The sequence below is a fragment of the Dendrobates tinctorius genome, unplaced genomic scaffold, assembly GCF_039654945.1.
Source record: "Dendrobates tinctorius isolate UK_male_01 unplaced genomic scaffold, ASM3965494v1 ptg000192l, whole genome shotgun sequence".
NCBI classification, from domain to species: Eukaryota; Metazoa; Chordata; class Amphibia; order Anura; family Dendrobatidae; genus Dendrobates; species Dendrobates tinctorius.
The window spans coordinates 6,663,914-6,684,290 of NW_027361859.1; the positions used below are offsets into that span (position 1 = coordinate 6,663,914).

Genomic DNA, 20,377 nt, shown 5'->3' on the forward strand with positions numbered 1-20,377 from the left:
CAATTCCACAGGAAATCCATCCGGCCCAGGGGCCTTCCCAGAGGCCATGTCTTTTATGGCATCTTCTACCTCCTCCAGAGTGAACTCAGCATCCATAAAGGCCTGTTGGGAAGGGCTTGGCGTAGGAAACTCTATATCTGAGAGATAATTTAGACATTCCGGGCCATCCATATCAGTCCTAGAGTTGTACAATGAACCATAATATTCAGAAAAGCACCCTAGTATCTCCTCGGTTGAGGAAACCACAGTACCACCCGAATCACGGATCTGTAGAATTGTATTAGTTGTGTTATACTGTCATACTAAGTAAGCCAGAAATCTACTAGCCTGATTCCCCATTTCAAAATAAGACTGCCGGGCAAAGAATATTTTACGCTTCGTCTTGGTGTCAGTGTATTGAGCATATAACCTTTGAGCGGTCAGCCATTCTACCCTATTACTGTTAGTTTGTTCCGATATATAGGCTGCCTCCGAGTCTTTCAGACGTCGCTCCATTTTGCCATCCTCCTCCGATGTCACCCGCTTAATGTGAGAGATCGTGCAGGATAAACAACCCCGTAAGTAGGCTTTAAGAGCATCCCAAAATATATTAATATTTCGGGGTTCGGGATGGGACGAGACGAAGCAACGTAACTGATCTATCATTCTATCAGGGGATGTTATCAACTTCAGCTAAAAAGGATTCAGCTTCCATGTTATTCTATTAGTCAATGGCCCATATTTAAGCTTGAGAATAACTGGACTATGATCCGATATCCCCCTATTTCCATGTTTAATATTATCCACCCACGCCGCCAGACTGCTGGACCCAAATATATAATCTATGCGAGACAGGGAGCGTTTAGTGGAGGAATGACAAGTATATTCCCTTGTCTCTGGATGGCGCACTCTCCATAGATCCAGCCACCCACTACCTGCCATGAATTGTGACAGTTGGGATGTACTATGGCTATTCATAACCAAATTAAAATCTCCCATACAGATCCGGAGGCGGATTATAAATACAAAGAATGACATATTTCTGAGAGTTAATCAGCGCATGAACGAACACGAATCGTCCCTCGGGGTCTTTCCGGGCCTCCCTGACCTCCCACCGAACACCCTTATGAATTAGCAGTGAGACTCCCCTTGAGTAGCTAGTGTGAAAAGCATGAACAAACCATTGCACCCACGGTTTCTGTACCCACCGAAACGTATCTCTGGTCATGTGTGTCTCTACCAGAGCCACAATGTGAGGACGGTAGTGTCTAATTTGTGAGAACACCTTTAATTTTTTTTCGAGGAGTTTTTATGCCTCTTACATTCCAGGTCATACAAATCCGCTCAGAACCCATTCCCGTCTATCTGGATATGATGCATAATGGTGCCCGATCCAAGTGCATAGATCCCACGCAAATAGCAAAATTTGGCGTCGGCTGCGGCCTCCATCTAAACAACTATAAAAATTAAAACTTTTGAAAAAGAGAAAGCAAAACAGAAACCTAGTAACATAGGCGTACAGTCTTACGCCCACATTAAAAGATAAACAAGGGGATACCATCACTGAGTACAGCGTCCGGTATAGCTGGTATCTGGGAACTCGCCGAGAGAGCTTCAATTAGACCGTTGATTGGAAGGATCTGAAGTAACAGCCGCCACATTAGGATTCTTTCGTAAGGGACCCCTTATGGGACCGCAGCCACTCAGTCGCCTCCGCCGGATCTGTAAAAAATATGGAGGAACCTCCATGAACAACCCGGAGCCGGGCCGGATATATCATCGAATGCACAATGTTCCTGTCTCTGAGTTGCCTCTTGACCTCGACAAACTGCGCCCGCTGCTTCTGCAGTTCCATGGAGAAATCCGGAAAGATGGAAACAACAGCATTGTTGAACTTAATAGGACTTTTCAGGCGTGCAAGACGCAGAATGGTATCTCTGTCCTTACAATTGAGCAGGCGTGCCAGGAATGGTCGAGGCGGGGCCCCCGGAGGCAAGGGTCTTGTAGGGACCCTGTGAGTTCTTTCAACAGCGAACATTGAGGAGAATTCAGCCCCCATGGAGGTCTTAAGCCAATCCTCCAGAAACTGCTCAGGATGCTGACCTTCCGAGCGCTCAGGTAGTCCAACAATACAGATATTATTCCGGCTCATTCTATTTTCCAAATCGTCCGCCTTCTGCTTCCAAGCATTCATGGAGCCCGCCACTTTCGTTAATGTAGCCTCCATAGGTGTAATGGTATCTTCCACCTTGGACACCCTCGCCTCCACCTCCGTAATACGTCCCTTCATGGCCTGCATATCCTGACGGAGTCTCCCCACCTCCGTATAAACATCCTTAATTTTCTCCGTCAGGGACTTCCTGGTCAATGAGATAGCCTGCATCAATTGCTCAGATGCTTGTTTAAGGGTCAATTCCTCCTGTTCCGTCTCCTCTTCACCCCCAGAATGGTGATTTTTGCGCTGAACTTGAGAGGATGTGCTTTTATTGTGTCGCCCACTTTCAGCGGGGTCAGGTCTAGCAAACGCCTTCAATTTTTCTGCTGCCGCTCCCGACCCTTTTAGCCGGCTCATGATTGTCTGCAGTATGGTCTGATGAGTCAACTAAAACGTACGGTCCAGGTATTACCCACTACAGGTGGGAATCACAGTCAGGCTGGTAATCATAGATTAGACTACAAAGGGATGCCTGATAGATTATAGGGACGGCAGCCAGGTACAGCCTCTCTTAGTAATGGCGCCGGCCGGCACAGTGAGCTGATAGTGGGAGATGGATACCACGCGGGGCCCGTTTTTCCAGGGCAATCACCGCGCGCTCCCTCAGATAATCAGCCAGTTTCTTCACTGCCCGGTGGCGGTGCAGCAATGGGAGCTGGCGCTGCAGCTCTCAGCAGCTGAGCTGTACGCCCAAGATGGCCGCCGCCTCGTGGGGAACCAGCCGCCCGCTCCCAGGAGCCGTCTCCCGACCTGCCACGGAGTTCCCAGGGGGTCCCGGTGTCCAAAGAGGTCTGGCCAGCTAAAAGTGAGTCGCCAGAAAGGGGTCCAGGGACCAGGATTTAACAGGATAATGAGGATCTCTCCTTATTAGCGTCCTCTCCCGTTCACGGCATAGCCACGCCCCCACATTACATCATTCTTATATATGGGAATAACAGATGGATAGAACTGGAGAGGTGAGGACTCTGGAAATGTCTGTAGTGAGATTTATTAATGTGTCTCTCCATAACCAGGATTACACAGTAGTGAAGAAGACCTCTAGTGAGCGCTGTCAGGACCCTGTGTCTGAGGGATTGAGAAGACCCCTGAGCCCAATCACTGGGACTCCACCTCACCCCCTGATGCATGAGGACATCAATGACCAGAAGATCCTAGAACTAGCCTACAAGATGATTGAGCTGCTGACTGGAGAGGTGACACTGCTGGGAATTCTGGGACATTATACAGTAACACTATGAAGGGATCGGGGGATGACGGTATCATTGTATGTGTCAGGTTCCTATAAGGTGTCAGGATGTCACCGTCTATTTCTCCATGGAGGAGTGGGAGTATTTAGAAGGGCACAAAGATCTGTACAAGGACGTCATGATGGAGGTGCCGCAGCCCCTAACATCACCAGGTAATAGACAAGACTAAATAAACACGGCCTATAATTATCTACAGTATATGTAAAGAATGAATTCAGTCTCTGTATGTGTTTTCTCTAGTATTGTCCAATAAGAGATATTCTACGCATTTACTTGTAGCACTAATTTTGTTTGAATTTTTTTGGCTTTGTATTCGTTTTTTCAACTGTATTTTCTTAGTATACAGTGGTGTGAAAGTGTTTGTCCCCTTTCTGATTTCCCATTCTTTTGCATGTTTGTCACACTTAAATGTTTCAGATCACAAAACAAATTTAAATATGAGACAAAAATTACACAGTAAACACAAAACTCAGTTTTTAAAGGAAGGTCTTTATTATTAATGGAAAAAGAAATCCAAACCTACAGGGCCCTGTGTGAAAAAGTGATGGCCCTCTAAATGTAATAACTGGTTGGGCCACCCTTAGCAGCAACAACTGCAAATGAACGTTTGCGATAACTGTCGGTGAGTCTTTTACAACACTCTGGAAGAATTTTGACCCACTCATCTTTGCAGAATTGTTTTAATTCAGCCACATTGGATGGTTTCCGAGCATGAACCGCCTTTTTAAGGTCTCGCTACAGCATCTCAATCAGTTTAAAGTCAGGGCTTTGACTACTCAAAATTTTTAATTTTGTTTTGGTTAACATTCAGAGGTCAACTTGCTGGTGTGTTTTGGATCATTGTACTGCTGCATAACCCAAGTATTCTTCAGGTTGAGTTCATGACCAGGTGGCCGGACATTCTTCTCCAGGATATTTTGGCAGACAGCAGAATTCATGGTTCCATTTAACAGAGCAAGTCTTCTAGGTCCTGAAGCAGCAAAATAGCCCCAGACCATCACATTACCGCCACCATATTTTGCTCTCGTTAAGATGAAATGCTGTGTGACTTCTACACCAGATGTGATGGTTCAGCTATTGTCTCATCCATCCACAGAGTATTCTCCCAAACATCTTGGGGATAATCAACATGTTGTATGGCAAAACTGAGACGAGGCTTTATGTTCATATTGCTCAGCACTGGTTTTCGTCTTGGAACTCTGCTATGCAGGCCATTTTTGCACAGTTTCTTTCTTATCGTGGGGTCATGAACATTGACCTTAGCTGAGGCAAATGAGGCCTGCAGTTCTTTGGATGTTGTTGTAGGGTCTTTTGTGACCTCTTGGATGAGTTGTCGCTGCGCTGTTGGGGTAGTTTTGGTCGGCCGGCCTCTCCTGGGAAGGTTCACCACTGTTCCATGTTTTCTCCATTTGTGGATGATGGCTCTCACTGTGGTTCACTGGAGTCCCAAAGCTTGAGAAATGGCTTTATAACCTTTTTCAGACTGATAGATCTCAATTACCTTCTTTCTCCTTTGTTCCAGAATTTCCTTGAATCGTACGGCATGATGTCTAGCTTTTCGGGACTTTTCGTCTACTTCACTTTTTCAGGAAGGTCCTATTTAAGTGATTTTCTTGATTTGAGAACAGGTGTGGCAGTATCAGGTCTGAAGGTGGCTAGAGAATTTGAACTCTGCTTCCAAAGGATGTGATAAACCACAGTTAATTTATGTTTTAAGAAAAAGAAATCAGGAAGGGGGCAAACACTTTTTCACATGACTGTATGCTTCTGCTTCTTCTGCTGTTTGTTTCCAGTGCCTTCTCTATGTTATTATGAATGTAACTTAAAGACTTGGAGAGAGTTCATCAATGTGTGTTCAGTCTGTAATCCCAGCCCATTATTTTCCTTTTGATTGAACTAAAGTGGTTTAGATTGTTTGACTATTATTTCTTTTCTTGAAGCAAAATCTGAGCCATAACATGACTTAAGGCCCCGTTACACACAACGATATTGTGAACGATATCGTTGCAACGTCACCAATTTGGTGACGTTGCAGCGATGTCGAAACGACATCATTGCGTGTGACACGTAGCAACGATCAGTTGGCTGATCGTTAATCGTTGCCTAATGGTCTGGGCCATAAATCTATCATTGGTCTCCCGCTGGCCAGCACACATCGCTGTGTGTGACAGCTGGGAGCTGGTATCCAGGGTAAACAGCGGGTAAATAAGCACTGCGTGGCGCTTAGTTACCCTGGATACCAGCGTGCTTGCTGGTCCTGATCGGGTATCCAGGGTAAACAGCATTTACCTAAGCGCCGCGAGGTACTTAGTTACCCGCTGTCTACCCTGGATACCAGCGTGTTCGCTGGTCCTGATCGCTGGTGAGTCTGCCTATGTGACAGCTCACCAGCGATCAGCTAGCTATGTCCCAGTGATCCCATCCACATCGGATCATTGGTGGGATCGCTGGGACATTGAAGCGTATAACGGGGCCCTTAGTTTTTTCTAGTATGAAATGGGCACTGTACTTTCAACAAACTTTGCATAAATCAATAGTGCAAGTGAATATAAGAAATTTTGTATGGGTTTTAATGGAAAAATATACTGCTTTATCTACATATCATCCATTCAGCCTAAAATCCAATTTGCTCAAGACAAGATGGGCTGTCAGCACAGTGAGGTGTCAGGTTGCACAGAATAGTGAAGTGTATGGAGGGGGGGACTGGGGAGGGTGTAAAGGAGAGAGGAGCAGTGTGCGAGATGGCTTAACTCGGCATGATCTGCTTTTCTAACTTATTCCAGTGCTGGATTCACAGTTACATTGCTCAGTAATGCTGTATACAGTACAGACCAAAAGTTTGGACACACCTTCTCATTCAAAGACTTTTCTTTATTTTCATGACTATGAAAATTGTAGATTCACTCTGAAGGCATCAAAATTATGAATTTACACATGTGGAATTATATAATTAACAAAAAAGTGTGAAACAAATGAAAATATGTCTTATATTCTAGGTTCTTCAAAGTAACCACCTTTTGCTTTGATTACTGCTTTGCACACTCTTGGCATTCTCTTGATGAGCTTAAAGAGGTAGTCACCGGAAATGGTCTTCCAACAGTCTTGAAGGAGTTCCCAGAGATGCTTAGCACTTGTTGGCCCTTTTGCCTTCACTCTGTGGTCCAGCTCACCCCAAACCATCTCGATTGGGTTCAGGTCTGGTGACTGTGAAGGCCAGGTCATCTGGAGTAGAACCCCATCACTCTCCTTCTTGGTCAAATAGCCCTTACACAGCCTGGAGGTGTGTTTGGGGTCATTGTCCTGTTGAAAAATAAATGATGGTCCAACTAAGCGCAAACCGGATGGAATAGCATGCCGCTGCAAGATGCTGTGGTAGCCATGCTGGTTCAGTATGCCTTCAATTTTGAATAAATCCCCAACAGTGTCACCAGCAAAGCACCCCCACACCATCACACCTCCTCCTCCATGCTTCACGGTGGGAACCAGGCATGTAGAGTCCATCCGTTCACCTTTTCTGCATCGCACAAAGACACGGTCATTGGAACCAAAGATCTCAAATTTGGACTCATCAGCCCAAAGCACAGATTTCCACTGGTCTAATGTCCATTCCTTGTGTTCTTTAGTCCAAACAAGTCTCTTCTGCTTGTTGCCTGTCCTTAGCAGTGGTTTCCTAGCAGCTATTTTACCATGAAGGCCTGCTGCACAAAGTCTCCTCTTAACAGTTGTTGTAAAGATGTGTCTGCTGCTAGAACTCTGTGTGGCATTAACCTGGTCTCTAATCTGAGCTGCTGTTAACCTGCGATTTCTGAGGCTGGTGACTTGGTCTTCCTTTCCTGGGGCGGACCTCATGTGAGCCAGTTTCTTTGTAGCGCTTGATGGTTTTTGCCACTGCACTTGGGGACACTTCAAAGTATTCCCAATTTTTTGGACTGACTGACCTTCATTTCTTAAGGTAATGATGGCCACTCGTTTTTCTTTACTTAGCTGCTTTTTTCTTGGCATAATATAAATTCTAACAGTCTATTCAGTAGGACTATCAGCTGTGTATCCACCAGACTTCTGCACAACACAACTGATGGTCCCAACCCCATTTATAAGGCAAGAAATCCCTCTTATTAAACCTGACAGGGCACACCTTTGAAGTGAAAACCATTTCCGGTGACTACCTCTTGAAGCTCATCAAGAGAATGCCAAGAGTGTGCAAAGCAGTAATCAAAGCAAAAGGTGGCTACTTTGAAGAACCTAGAATAGAAGACATATTTTCAGTTGTTTCACACTTTTTTTTTTTTAAATTATATAATTCCACATGTGTTAATTCATAGTTTTGATGCCCTCGGAGTGAATCTACAATTTTCATAGTCATGAAAATAAAGAAAACTCTTTGAATGAGGTGTGTCCAAACTTTTGGTCTGTACTGTATTTCCTCCATGTGTCTTGTGCTTCTGTGTGTATGCTACAGAAAAAGTGAAAATCACAGGAACTCATTTATTTTTTCTACACTCATTGTCATTCTCCTAGGTTCTAACCCTTTGAGCTTGTGTTTTGTGGTCGGCTTCTCTGTCTGCTGAGCCACAGCAGACCAGACACACTTTTCCTCCTGGTGTTCTAGGTTCTGTTTTTCTGGCTGCAGTTTGGTTAGCATAATACAGGTATTTTCATTTATTATTTTGTCTGCCCTATCTCCTTTCGGGTGTGGTTTATATTTTGTCCCCTTGCTGGCATTTTCTGCTGGTTATTGTTTCTTGTGGACGTTCAGCCATTTTTCTGTATCCTAAGGCTATGTGCCCACGCTAGCATTTTTAAACGCTCAGGAAAAGGATCCCCTTTCCCAGAAAATGCGCGGAAAAAGACGCGCGTTTCTTGCGCGTTTTTTGACGCGTTTTTTGACACGCGATTTCTGGGAACATTGGGGATGGCTAAAAACGCTCAGCTATGCGGAAAATAATGTGCATGCTGCGTTTTTAGCCGCTAAGCAATTCCTGAACGGTTAAAAACGCATGCATTGGCACAAAAAGCCAAAAACGCATGCAAATGAATTAGAAGCATCTTGTAAGCATTTCTGCAGCGTCTTAGCCGGCACAAACGCTGCGGAAACGCTTACAAAAACGCAACGTGGGCACACAGCCTAAAGCCAGTCAGTGACGTTGCACTTACAGTTTTTTCCCTCACCCATGACAGAGAGAGGATCCACCCTTCAAGGACTGGAAACCTACAGAATAAACGAGTGGTACCTCTGCCTTGCATTAGTTTGTTTCCTGTTCTTGAAGGTGGAACCTTTCAGTGGGCATACCTGAATAAAGAAGATGGACATCAGGAGTTTTTCCAGGTCTGGCTAGGTCGATGTAGGCAGCAGGGTTGCCCCTGCCTCGGCTGTTGCAAGGTCCTGAAGCGCCACCACTGGGTCCAGGGGGCCTTCATGGGTGAGCGAAAGGAGCATAGCTGTGGAGCCACTATCAGTGGCTTGTCGGCTTGCCCGCATCCCCTACCGCGCATGCGGGAGTCGCTTCCTTACCTGCACCAGGGACAGATGACCGGAAGTAATTTACGGCGATGGTGGCAGCAGCGGTTCTGGACGTTCGAAAAGAAGCAACAGGTCCACTCAGCAGGACATAGTCTCCAGCAAGGTGGATGAATGTATCGGTTGATATGATTCTCCCTCCAAATCCTATACCCTTGATTGCTTCTGAGTGGTAAGTGATCTTCATGAAAGTTCTCTTTGCAATAGGGGTCCCCTTTCTTCTCATTTTTTTTTTTTAATAGGGAAGAAAGTGTGTAGTGAAGGCCGAGGACAGGGATTGTGCGCTCTATGGGAAGAATTGCCCATTAACTGGGAGAAAAGGCTCTGTTAGTCATGAATTGAACAGATGTTATGTGAAGAGACCCCCTAAGTTTGCCTTCAAATTTAGATCTCTTATTTTATTAGAACGGAGGTTAAGAATTCCATTAAATCCCTGACCCAGGAGGAAGGTAGTAAGAATAAAAATAATAAGAATTCTAGGAAGTTGTGCAAAATATATGATGTTTCTGACAGTTCGGAGGAAGAGGGTGAAGAGAGACGTAGATTCATCCACTTCAACATCAGAGGAGGACATGGGAGGGCATCACTGCTTCCCTGTAGAATGGTCAGATAAGCTCATTAAAGCTATTAGATCCAAGACCGGAAAGATCTGTTCAGGATATAATGTTCGGCGGCTAAGAGCAAATAATGCGCCTGTCCTTTCCCATGAATGAGAACATTCAGTTACTAATAAAAAGAGAAGGGAAAAAAAACAGGAAAAATACCTCTCTCCCATTTCTCAAAAGGAAGTACCCTTTTGATTATTCATCCTTCTATTCCTGGGACAAAGCCCTGAAGTTAGAGATGGCAATAGCTAAGGCTTCTAATAAGTTTTCCCTACCCTTTGAGGACATGGGAATGCTGAGAGATCCTCTGGATAAGAAGGCAGATACCTTCCTTAAGGGTTCCTAGGAAGCTTTGGGCAGGGGTTTGAAGCCAGCTGTAGTAGCAACATTCACAAAGAGATCATTAATGATCAGTTTAGATAATTTAAAAAACAGCTTAATGATAAAGTACCAAGGGACAATGTGTTAGCCATGATTCCTTTAATGAGGGGGATAAGTGGCATTACTTGGCTGATGCGGATGCCTTGTCTGATTCAGTTAAACTGGCAACCATGTTGGCAGCATTTTCTATGCATCTCGTAGAACCCCCTGGTTCAAATGTTGTCAGGGGACCTTCAGATGAAAGCTAAACTCTCCTCGATGCCTTGTTGGGGGGGAAGACTATCTCTCTTCCTGCCTGGGATAAGATTTCCAGTAGCAACTGGATCCTCAGCCTATTAAAGACAGGCTTAAAACTGGAATTCCAAGAAGTTCCCTCAACAAATTTCATCCTGACTCCCCTGCGAATCTCACCGGAAGAGCAGCTGGCTTAAGAGTCCGAAGTTCTAACTTAATAAGAAAAGCAATACTCTTTGAGGTTCCCGTTCAGGTGAAAGGGAAAGGATTTTATTCCCCTTTGTTGCTGGTGAGAAAACCGGATGAAACTTTCAGGACTATTATCAACCTGAAAAAATTGAACAAATTCCTGAGAATCCAGACCTTCAAAATAAAGACAACTGAAAATATTCTTCCTGAATTGTTTTATAGCAGTCTTAGATCTGAAGGATGCTTTATTAAAAATAAGGGTAGCTGTATCCATAAAAGAGATGGTCAGGCACTTTCAGTACAGAGCCCTTACATTCGGCTTAGCAGTATCATCCAGGGTATTTACCAAACTGATCACAGAAATAACGGCACTTCTGCGGGAAATAGACTTAATGATTATTCCTTATATAGATGACGTTTTGATTGTAGGCAACTCGGCCCAGCACGGAAGAGTTCAGTTGGAAGGGGTCATGACTTCCTTAAGATACTTAGGATGGCTCTTAAATCTTAAGTCAAAATTAAAGCCAAAAAACATACAGGAATTTATTGGGCCTATATTGGAATCCAAGAAACTGGAGTGTCGTCTTCCAGAAGAAAAAATAGAACAGATTATCAGTCAGATATCACAGGCGTTAAAAACCTCCTCCATGTCCCTCAGAAAAGCCATGTCCCTTCTGGGTTCCTTGACCTCTTGCATCCCGGTGGTACTGTGGGCCCAGTTTCACACCAGGTAACTACAATGGGACACGTCTTGAAGAACGAGGTTTCCCTGGTAGGTTATCTAGAGGGGCAGATGACACTATCATTAGAGACTACACATTCCCTTGGTTCATGGTTAAAAGTAGAGAAGCTAGTCAGGGCAGCACCTTGAGTAAACATGATTACTTGTGTGGTGACTACGGATGCAAGCACCAGGGGTGGGGGCTCATCTAAAATGTATCATGGTCCTAGAGAGTAGGACAAGAGGCCAGATAGTAGTTTCTTCAAACGTGAAATAACTAGAGCAGGCTATAAGAGAGCTCTTATTCTTCCTTCAGGGCCATCATGTGAGAGTCGATTAAGTAATGGTTGCTTATCTAAATCATCAGGGGGGAACCCGGTCCAGGCCCTTAATGTAAGTTGCAGGCCCATTTTTCAGGTAGGGAGGAACATTTCCTTTTACTGACAGTGCTCCACATAAAAGGAAAAGAAAATTACAAAGCAGCTTTTCTGAGCAAAAACCAGTTAAGGCAGGGCATTGGGTGTCTAAACAGTCAGTTTTCAACCAGATTGTGAGTACCGGACATAGACCTGTTTGTAAACAGTCAGAACAGAAGGGTGAAAAACTTTTGTTCCCTAGACCCCAAGGGAAGTCCTCAGGTTCTGGACACCTTCTTGATTCCTTAGTATCACAGTCTGGCCTATGCATTTTCCCCACTGATTTTGATTCCAGCTGTCCTAAGGAAGATCAGAGAGAACAGTGTGAGGGTTTTACTAATTGCCCCCTTCTGGCCAAGAAGAATGTGGTTCTACTGGTTAAATATAATGTTAGTCACCGACCTTTGGGTGCTTCTGGACCTTCTCTCTTTGGGGCCGGTGCACCATCCACAGGTACACAATCTGCACTTAACAATTTGGAATTTGAGAGGGTGCTATTGGGGGACAAAAGATTTTAACCTAGTTTAGTTTCTACCCTGCTTCAGAGTAGGAAGGATGTCACTTCTAAAGCTTAATGTAAATCCTGGAAAGTTTATTTCTGCCTCAGGGGAAAAGGTGCATGATCAGGTTCCAATTACTGCCATCATAGAGTTTCTACAGAGTGGTTTACAGCAAGGCCTTTCTACCAGTACTCTTAAAGTCCAGGTTTTTGCAAGGGTAGCCCTTTATAATTATGACCTGGCAGGTAATCGCATGGTTTCCTGGTTTATTACGGCCTACTCTAAATCTAAACCCATTTTTATGCAGAAATTGCCCTCCAGGAACTTGAATTTGATTCTGATAGCTCTGACCAACTCTCCAATTGAACCCCTACAATCAGCATCACTTAATATCCTCTCATTAAGGATGACTTTACTAGTGGCCTTAACATCAGCTCACAGGGTTAGTGAAAATCGGGCCCTGTTGGCATGCCCTCCGTTCACACACATCCTGGAAGACAGGTTGGTTCTGGTTAAAAATGACTCTATCTGCCTAAGGTAGCTTGCCGTTTTCATAGGTCTCAGGAGGTAGTACTTCCATCTTTTTGTACCAACCTAAAAAATTCTAAGGAAGGGAAACTTCATACATTGCATGTAAAGAGAGGTCAGGTTGAGTACCTGTCAGTCACACAGATTGGAGAAAGTATAGGTCTCTAATTGTTTTCAAGGACCTAGGAAAAGGCTTAAGGCAGTGGTCCCCAACCTTTTTTGCACCAGGGACCGGCTTCAAGCAAGACCATTCTTCCATGGCCCGGCAGGGTGGGGATGGAGGTGTGACAGGGGTGGAGCTTTGGTCATAGGGGGCGGGGCTATGGACGCGGTCGTAGTTTAGCAGTGCATACTTATCATTTAACCCTTTCACGACCAATGACGCCACATAGGCGTCATGAAACCTGGTTCAAATCTGACCAGTGACGCCTATGTGGCGTCATGACTTTAAAGCCCCCCTGCGGGTCGGGTGACCGGGGTCACTGAAAGGTCACCCGACCCGCAGATACAGGGGGCTTTGTAATTCACCACAGGGGGCATGGCTTCGCCCCCACGTGGCTACGATCACTCTGATTGGCTGTTAAAAGTGAAACAGCCAATCAGAGCGATAGCAATATTTCATCAATGAAAATTGATGAAATATTACAATCCAGCCATGTCCGATGCTGCTGTAGCATCGGACATGGCTGGAGACACCGATTACGCCCCCCCCCACCGGCGATCGCCCCCCAGCAACTGAATGACAGCGGTGATCTGCCGCCGCTGTCATCATCTGCCCCCCTCCCATTCCCTCTGCTCCCCGCCAGCCTCCGATCCCCCCCTCATCCCCCCCGGTACCTCCTGAGTCCCCCCGTCCCTCCCGGTGTCCCTCGGGTCCGGATGATGGGCGCCGCCATCTTTGAAAATGGAGGGCGCATGCACAGTGCGCCCGCCCGAATCTGCCGGCTGCAGATTCCATTCTTTCATTTTGATCACTCTCACAGTGATCAAAATGAAAGAAAAAGTAAATAAACCCCCCGATTATCACCCCCATAGGTAGGCAGAACTAATAAAATAAAGAAAATATTTTTATTTTTATTTTTCCGTTAGGGTTAGGGTTGAAAAGAGGGTTAGGGTTAGGGTTGAAAAGAGGGTTAGGGTTAGGGTTGAAAAGAGGGTTAGGGTTAGGGTTGGAAAGAGGGTTAGGGTTGGAAAGAGGGTTAGGGATAGGGTTGGAAAGAGGGTTATGGTTGGAAAGAGGGTTAGGGTTGGAAAGAGGGTTAGGGTTGGAATTAGGGTTAGGGTTGGAATTAGGGTTAGGCTTGTGGTTAGGGTTATGGTTAGGGGTATGTTGGGGTTAGGGTTATGGATAGGGTTGGAATTAGGGTTAGGGATGTGTTGGGGTTAGGGCTGTGGTTAGGGGGGGTGTTGGGGTTAGGGCTGGAGTTAGAATTGAGGGGTTTCCACTGTTTAGGCACATCAGGGGGTCTCCAAACGCGACATGGTGCAACCATTGATTCCAGCCAATTTTGCGTTCAAAAAGTTAAACGGTGCTTCCTACCTTCCAAGCCCCGACGTGTGCCCAAACAGTGGTTTACCCCAACATATGGGGTATCAGCGTACTCAGGAAAAATTGCACAACAACTTTGGGGGTCTAATTTCTCCTGGTACCCTTGGGAAAATAAAAAATTGGGGGCTAAAAAAATATTTTATTTTTTTTATTATTTTCACGTCTCTGCGTTATAAACTTCTGTGAAGCACTTGGGGGTCCAAAGTGCTCATCAGGCATCTAGATAAGTTACTTGGGAGGTCTAGTTTCCAAAATGGGGTCACTTGTGGGGGGTTTCTATTGTTTAGGCACATCAGGGGCTCTGCAAACGTAATGACGACCGCAGACCTTTACATCAAAGTATGCATTTCAAAACGCCACTACTTCCATTCTGAGCCCTTACGTGTGCCCAAACCATAGTTCTCCCCCATATATGGGGCACCAGCGTACTCAGGACAAACTGTACAACAACTTTTGGGGTCCAATTTATCCTGCTACCCTTGTGAAAAAAAAAATTGCTGGCTAAAAATCATTTTTTTTGAGGAAAAAAAAATATTTTTTATTTTCACGTCTCTGCGTTATAAACTTCTGTGAAGCACTTGGGGGTTCAATGTGCTCACCACCATCTAGATAAGTTCCTTGGGGGGTCTAGTTTCCAAAATGGGGTCACTTGTGGGGGGGTTCCACAGTTTTAGGTACATCAGGGGTTCTGCAAATGTAACATGATGCCCGCAGACCATTCCATCAAAGTCAGCATTTCATAATGTCACTACTTCCCTTCCGAGCCCCGACGTGTACCCAAACAGTGGTCCCCACCCACATATGAGGTATCAGCATACTCAGGACAAACTGGACAACAACTTTTGGGGTCCAATTTATCCTGCTACCCCTGTGAAAAAAAAATTGCTGGCTAAAAAATATTTTTTTTTTGAGGAAAAAAAAATATTTTTTATTTTCACGGCTCTGCGTTATAAACTTCTGTGAAGCGCTTGGGGGTTCAAGGTGCTCACCACACATCTAGATAAGTTCCTTGGGGGGTCTAGTCTCCAAAATGGGGTCACTTGTGGGGGGGTTCCACAGTTTTAGGTACATCAGGGGTTCTGCAAATGTAACATGATGCCCGCAGACCATTCCATCAAAGTCAGCATTTCATAATGTCACTACTTCCCTTCCGAGCCCCGACGTGTACCCAAACAGTGGTCCCCACCCACATATGAGGTATCAGCGTACTCAGGACAAACTGGACAACAACTTTTGGGGTCCAATTTATCCTGCTACCCCTGTGAAAAAAAAATTGCTGGCTAAAAAATATTTTTTTTTTGAGGAAAAAAAAATATTTTTTATTTTCACGGCTCTGCGTTATAAACTTCTGTGAAGCGCTTGGGGGTTCAAGGTGCTCACCACACATCTAGATAAGTTCCTTGGGGGGTCTAGTCTCCAAAATGGGGTCACTTGTGGTGGGGTTCCACAGTTTAGGTACATCAGGGGCTCTGCAAATGTAACATGATGCCCGCAGACCATTCCATCAAAGTCAGCATTTCAAAATGTCACTACTTCCCTTCCGAGCCCCGACGTGTGCCCAAACAGTGGTTCCCCCCCACATGTGGGGTACCAGCGTACTCAGGACAAACTGGACAACAAATTTTGGGGTCTAATTTATCCTGGTACCCTTGTGAAAATAAAAAATTGCACACTAAAAAATAATTTTTTGAGGGGAAAAATTTTTTTTTTAATTTTCACGGCTCTGTGTCATAAACTTTTGTGAAGCACTTGAGGGTTCAAGGTGCTCACCACACATCTAGATAAGTTCCTTAGGGGGTCTAGTTTCCAAAATGGGGTCATTTGTGGGGAGCTCCAATGTTTAGGCACACAGGGGCTCTCCAAACACGACATGGTGTCCGCTAACGATTGGAAGTAATTTGCATTTCAAAAAGTCAAATGGCGCTCCTTCCCTTCTGAGCCCTGCCATGTGCCCAAACAGTGGTTCCCCCCCACATATGGGGTACCAGCGTACTCAGGACAAACTGGACAACAAGATTTGTGGTCCAATTTCTCCTGTTAGCCTTGTGAAAATTAAAAATAGTGTGCTAAAAATCATTTTTGAGGAAAAAAAAATATTTTTTATTTTCACTGCTCTGTGTTATAAACTTTTGTGAAGCACTTGGGGGTTCAAAGTGCTCCCTACACATCTAGATAAGTTCCTTAGGGGGTCTAGTTTCCAAAATGGGGTCACTTGTGGGGGAGCTCCAATGTTTAGGTGCACAGGGGCTCTCCAAACACGACATGGTGTCCGCTAACGATTGGAAGTAATTTGCATTTCAAAAAGTCAAATGGCGCTCCTTCCCTTCTGAGCCCTGCCGTGTGCCCAAACAGTGGTTCCCCCCCACATATGGGGTACCAGCGTACTCAGGACAAACTGGACAACAAGATTTGTGGTCCAATTTCTCCTGTTAGCCTTGTGAAAATTAAAAATAGTGTGCTAAAAATCATTTTTGAGGAAAAAAAAATATTTTTTATTTTCACTGCTCTGTGTTATAAACTTTTGTGAAGCACTTGGGGGTTCAAAGTGCTCCCTACACATCTAGATAAGTTCCTTAGGGGGTCTAGTTTCCAAAATGGGGTCACTTGTGGGGGAGCTCCAATGTTTAGGTGCACAGGGGCTCTCCAAATGCGACATGGTGTCCGATAACGATTGGAGCTAATTTTCCATTCAAAAAGTCAAATGGCGCTCCTTCCCTTCTGAGCCGTGCCGTGCGCCCAAACAGTGGTTTATGACCACATATGAGGTATCGTTGTACTCAGGAGAAATTGCCCAACAAATTTTAGGATCCATTTTATCCTGTTTCCCATGTGAAAATGAAAAAATTGATGCTAAAAGAAAATTTTTGTTGGAAAAATTAAAATGTCCATTTTTTCTTTCCACATTGCTTTAGTTCCTGTGAAACACCTGAAGGGTTAATAATCTTCTTGAATGTAGTTTTGAGTAGCTTGAGGGGTGCAGTTTTTAGAATGGTGTAACTTTTGGGTATTTTCTGCCATATAGACCCCTCAAAGTGACTTCAAATGTGAGGTGGTCCCTAAAAAAAATGGTTTTGTAAATTTTATTGTAAAAATGAGAAAACGCTGGTCAACTTTTAACCCTTATAACTTCCTAACAAAAAAATATTTTGTTTCCAAAATTCTGCTGATGTAAAGTAGACATGTAGGAAATGTTATTTAGTAACTATTTTGTGTCACATAACTCTCTGGTTTAACAGAATAAAAATTCAAAATTTGAAAATTGCAAAATTTTCTAAATTTTCGCCAAATTTCTGATTTTTTGACAAATAAATGCAAAAATTATCAACCTAAATTTACCACTAACATGAAGCCCAATATGTCACGAAAAAACAGTCTCAGAATCGCTAGGATCAGTTGAAGCGTTCCTGAGTTATTACATCATAAAGGGTCACTGGTCAGAATTGCAAAAAATGGCCTGGTCATTAAGGTCAAAATAGGCTTGGTCATGAAGGGGTTAATTATAACATTTATAATGTGACTCAACTCACCATAGGTTTTGAATGAGTGGTAGCATCTGGCTTGTTTCTCTGTTTCAGTGGGAGCACCGGGCTGCTTCTACTGATGACCGTCACTGCTAATGATGATTGGAACCTACAAGGAAATGGAGCATTGAGCACTTAAGAAAAATTGTACTGGAGTTCTGTACATGCTGATTATTTTCTAATCATCAGAAAATGTATGTGTGGTCCCCCCTGTCCTGTCCAGCTCTGTGTGGCTCCCCCTGTCCCATCCTTGTATACATGGCTCCACTCCCACTCTCCCATCCTGTATGCATGGCTCTGCTCCCACTCTCCCATCCTGTATACATGGCTCCCCTGTCCCATCCTGTATACATGGCTCCCCTCTCACTCTCCCTCCCTTGTATATATGGCTCCGCTCCCACTCTCCCTCCCTTATATATATATATGGCTCCGCTCCCACTCTCCCGGCCTCCCTTATATATATGGCTCCGCTCCCACTCTCCCTCCCTTGTATATATGGCTCTGCTCCCACTCTCCCTCCCTTGTATATATGGCTCCGCTGCCACTCTCCCTCCCCTGTATATATGGCTCCGCTCCCACTCTCCCTCCCCTGTATATATGGCTCTGCTCCCACTCTCCCTCCCATATATAAATATATATATATGTGTGGCTTCGCTCCCACTCTCCCGGTCTCCCTTATATATATATGGCTCCCCTGCCACCCTCCCTCCCTTGTATATATGGCTCTGCTCCCACTCTCCCTCCCTTGTATATATGGCTCCGCTCCCACTCTCCCTCCCCTGTATATATGGCTCCGCTCCCACTCTCCCTCCCTTGTATGCATGGCTCCGCTCCCACTCTCCCTCCCCTGTATATATGGCTCCGCTCCCACTTTCCCTCCCTTATATATATACAGTGGGGCAAAAAAGTATTTAGTCAGTCAGCAATAGTGCAAGTTCCACCACTTAAAAAGATGAGAGGCGTCTGTAATTTACATCATAGGTAGACCTCAACTATGGGAGACAAACTGAGAAAAAAAAATCCAGAAAATCACATTGTCTGTTTTTTTTTCATTTTATTTGCATATTATGGTGGAAAATAAGTATTTGGTCAGAAACAAGCAATCAAGATTTCTGGCTCTCACAGACCTGTAACTTCTTCTTTAAGAGTCTCCTCTTTCCTCCACTCATTACCTGTAGTAATGGCACCTGTTTAAACTTGTTATCAGTATAAAAAGACACCTGTGCACACCCTCAAACAGTCTGACTCCAAACTCCACTATGGTGAAGACTAAAGAGCTGTCAAAGGACACCAGAAACAAAATTGTAGCCCTGCACCAGGCTGGGAAGACTGAATCTGCAATAGCCAACCAGCTTGGAGTGAAGAAATCAACTGTGGGAGCAATAATTAGAAAATGGAAGACATACAAGACCACTGATAATCTCCCTCGATCTGGTGCTCCACGCAAAATCCCACCCCGTGGGGTCAGAATGATCACAAGAACGGTGAGCAAAAATCCCAGAACCACGCGGGGGGACAGAGTGAATGAACTGCAGAGAGCTGGGACCAATGTAACAAGGCCTACCATAAGTAACACACTACGCCACCATGGACTCAGATCCTGCAGTGCCAGACGTGTCCCACTGCTTAAGCCTGTACATGTCCGGGCCCGTCTGAAGTTTGCTAGAGAGCATTTGGATGATCCAGAGGAGTTTTGGGAGAATGTCCTATGGTCTGATGAAACCAAACTGGAACTGTTTGGTAGAAACACAACTTGTCGTGTTTGGAGGAAAAAGAATACTGAGTTGCATCCATCAAACACCATACCTACTGTAAAGCATGGTAGTGGAAACATCATGCTTTGGGGCTGTTTCTCTGCAAAGGGGCCAGGACGACTGATCCGGGTACATGAAAGAATGAATGGGGCCATGTATCGTGAGATTTTGAGTGCAAACCTCCTTCCATCAGCAAGGGCATTGAAGATGAAACGTGGCTGGGTCTTTCAACATGACAATGATCCAAAGCACACCGCCAGGGCAACGAAGGAGTGGCTTCGTAAGAAGCATTTCAAGGTCCTGGAGTGGCCTAGCCAGTCTCCAGATCTAAACCCTATAGAAAACCTTTGGAGGGAGTTGAAAGTCCGTGTTGCCAAGCGAAAAGTCAAAAACATCACTGCTCTAGAGGAGATCTGCATGGAGGAATGGGCCAACATACCAACAACAGTGTGTGGCAACCTTGTGAAGACTTACAGAAAACGTTTGACCTCTGTCATTGCCAACAAAGGATATATCACAAAGTATTGAGATGAAATTTTGTTTCTGACCAAATACTTATTTTCCACCATAATATGCAAATAAAATGAAAAAAAAACAGACAATGTGATTTTCTGGATTTTTTTTTCTCAGTTTGTCTCCCATAGTTGAGGTCTACCTATGATGTAAATTACAGACGCCTCTCATCTTTTTAAGTGGTGGAACTTGCACTATTGCTGACTGACTAAATACTTTTTTTCCCCACTGTATATATATGGCTCTGCTTCCACTCTCCCAGCCTCCCTTATATATATATGGCTCCGCTCCCACTCTCCCTCCCTTGTATATATGGCTCTGCTCGGCTCCCCCATCCTCCCCCATCGTACTTACCGTCACGTCGCTGAACTTCCCTCCCTGCATCTCGCGGCGCTTCAGCTCCTGTGCGGAGCGGTCACGTGCTACCACTCATGAAGGTCCATGAATATGGACGCCACACCTATGGGAGATGAGTGGCGTCCATATTCATGACCTTACATGAGCGGT

The 20,377-nt window shown here is 44.8% G+C and overlaps 1 protein-coding gene across 1 annotated transcript in view; it reads left to right on the forward strand.

Moving 5' to 3' along the window:
• LOC141055827 (uncharacterized) overlaps positions 1-20,377 on the forward strand; it is a 182,002-nt gene that overhangs the window by 63,716 nt on the left and 97,909 nt on the right. The window contains exons 3-4 of the mRNA XM_073552545.1: positions 3,208-3,387; positions 3,470-3,593. Coding sequence (XP_073408646.1) covers positions 3,208-3,387; positions 3,470-3,593 — 304 coding nt within the window. The remainder of the gene's footprint in view (positions 1-3,207; positions 3,388-3,469; positions 3,594-20,377) is intronic.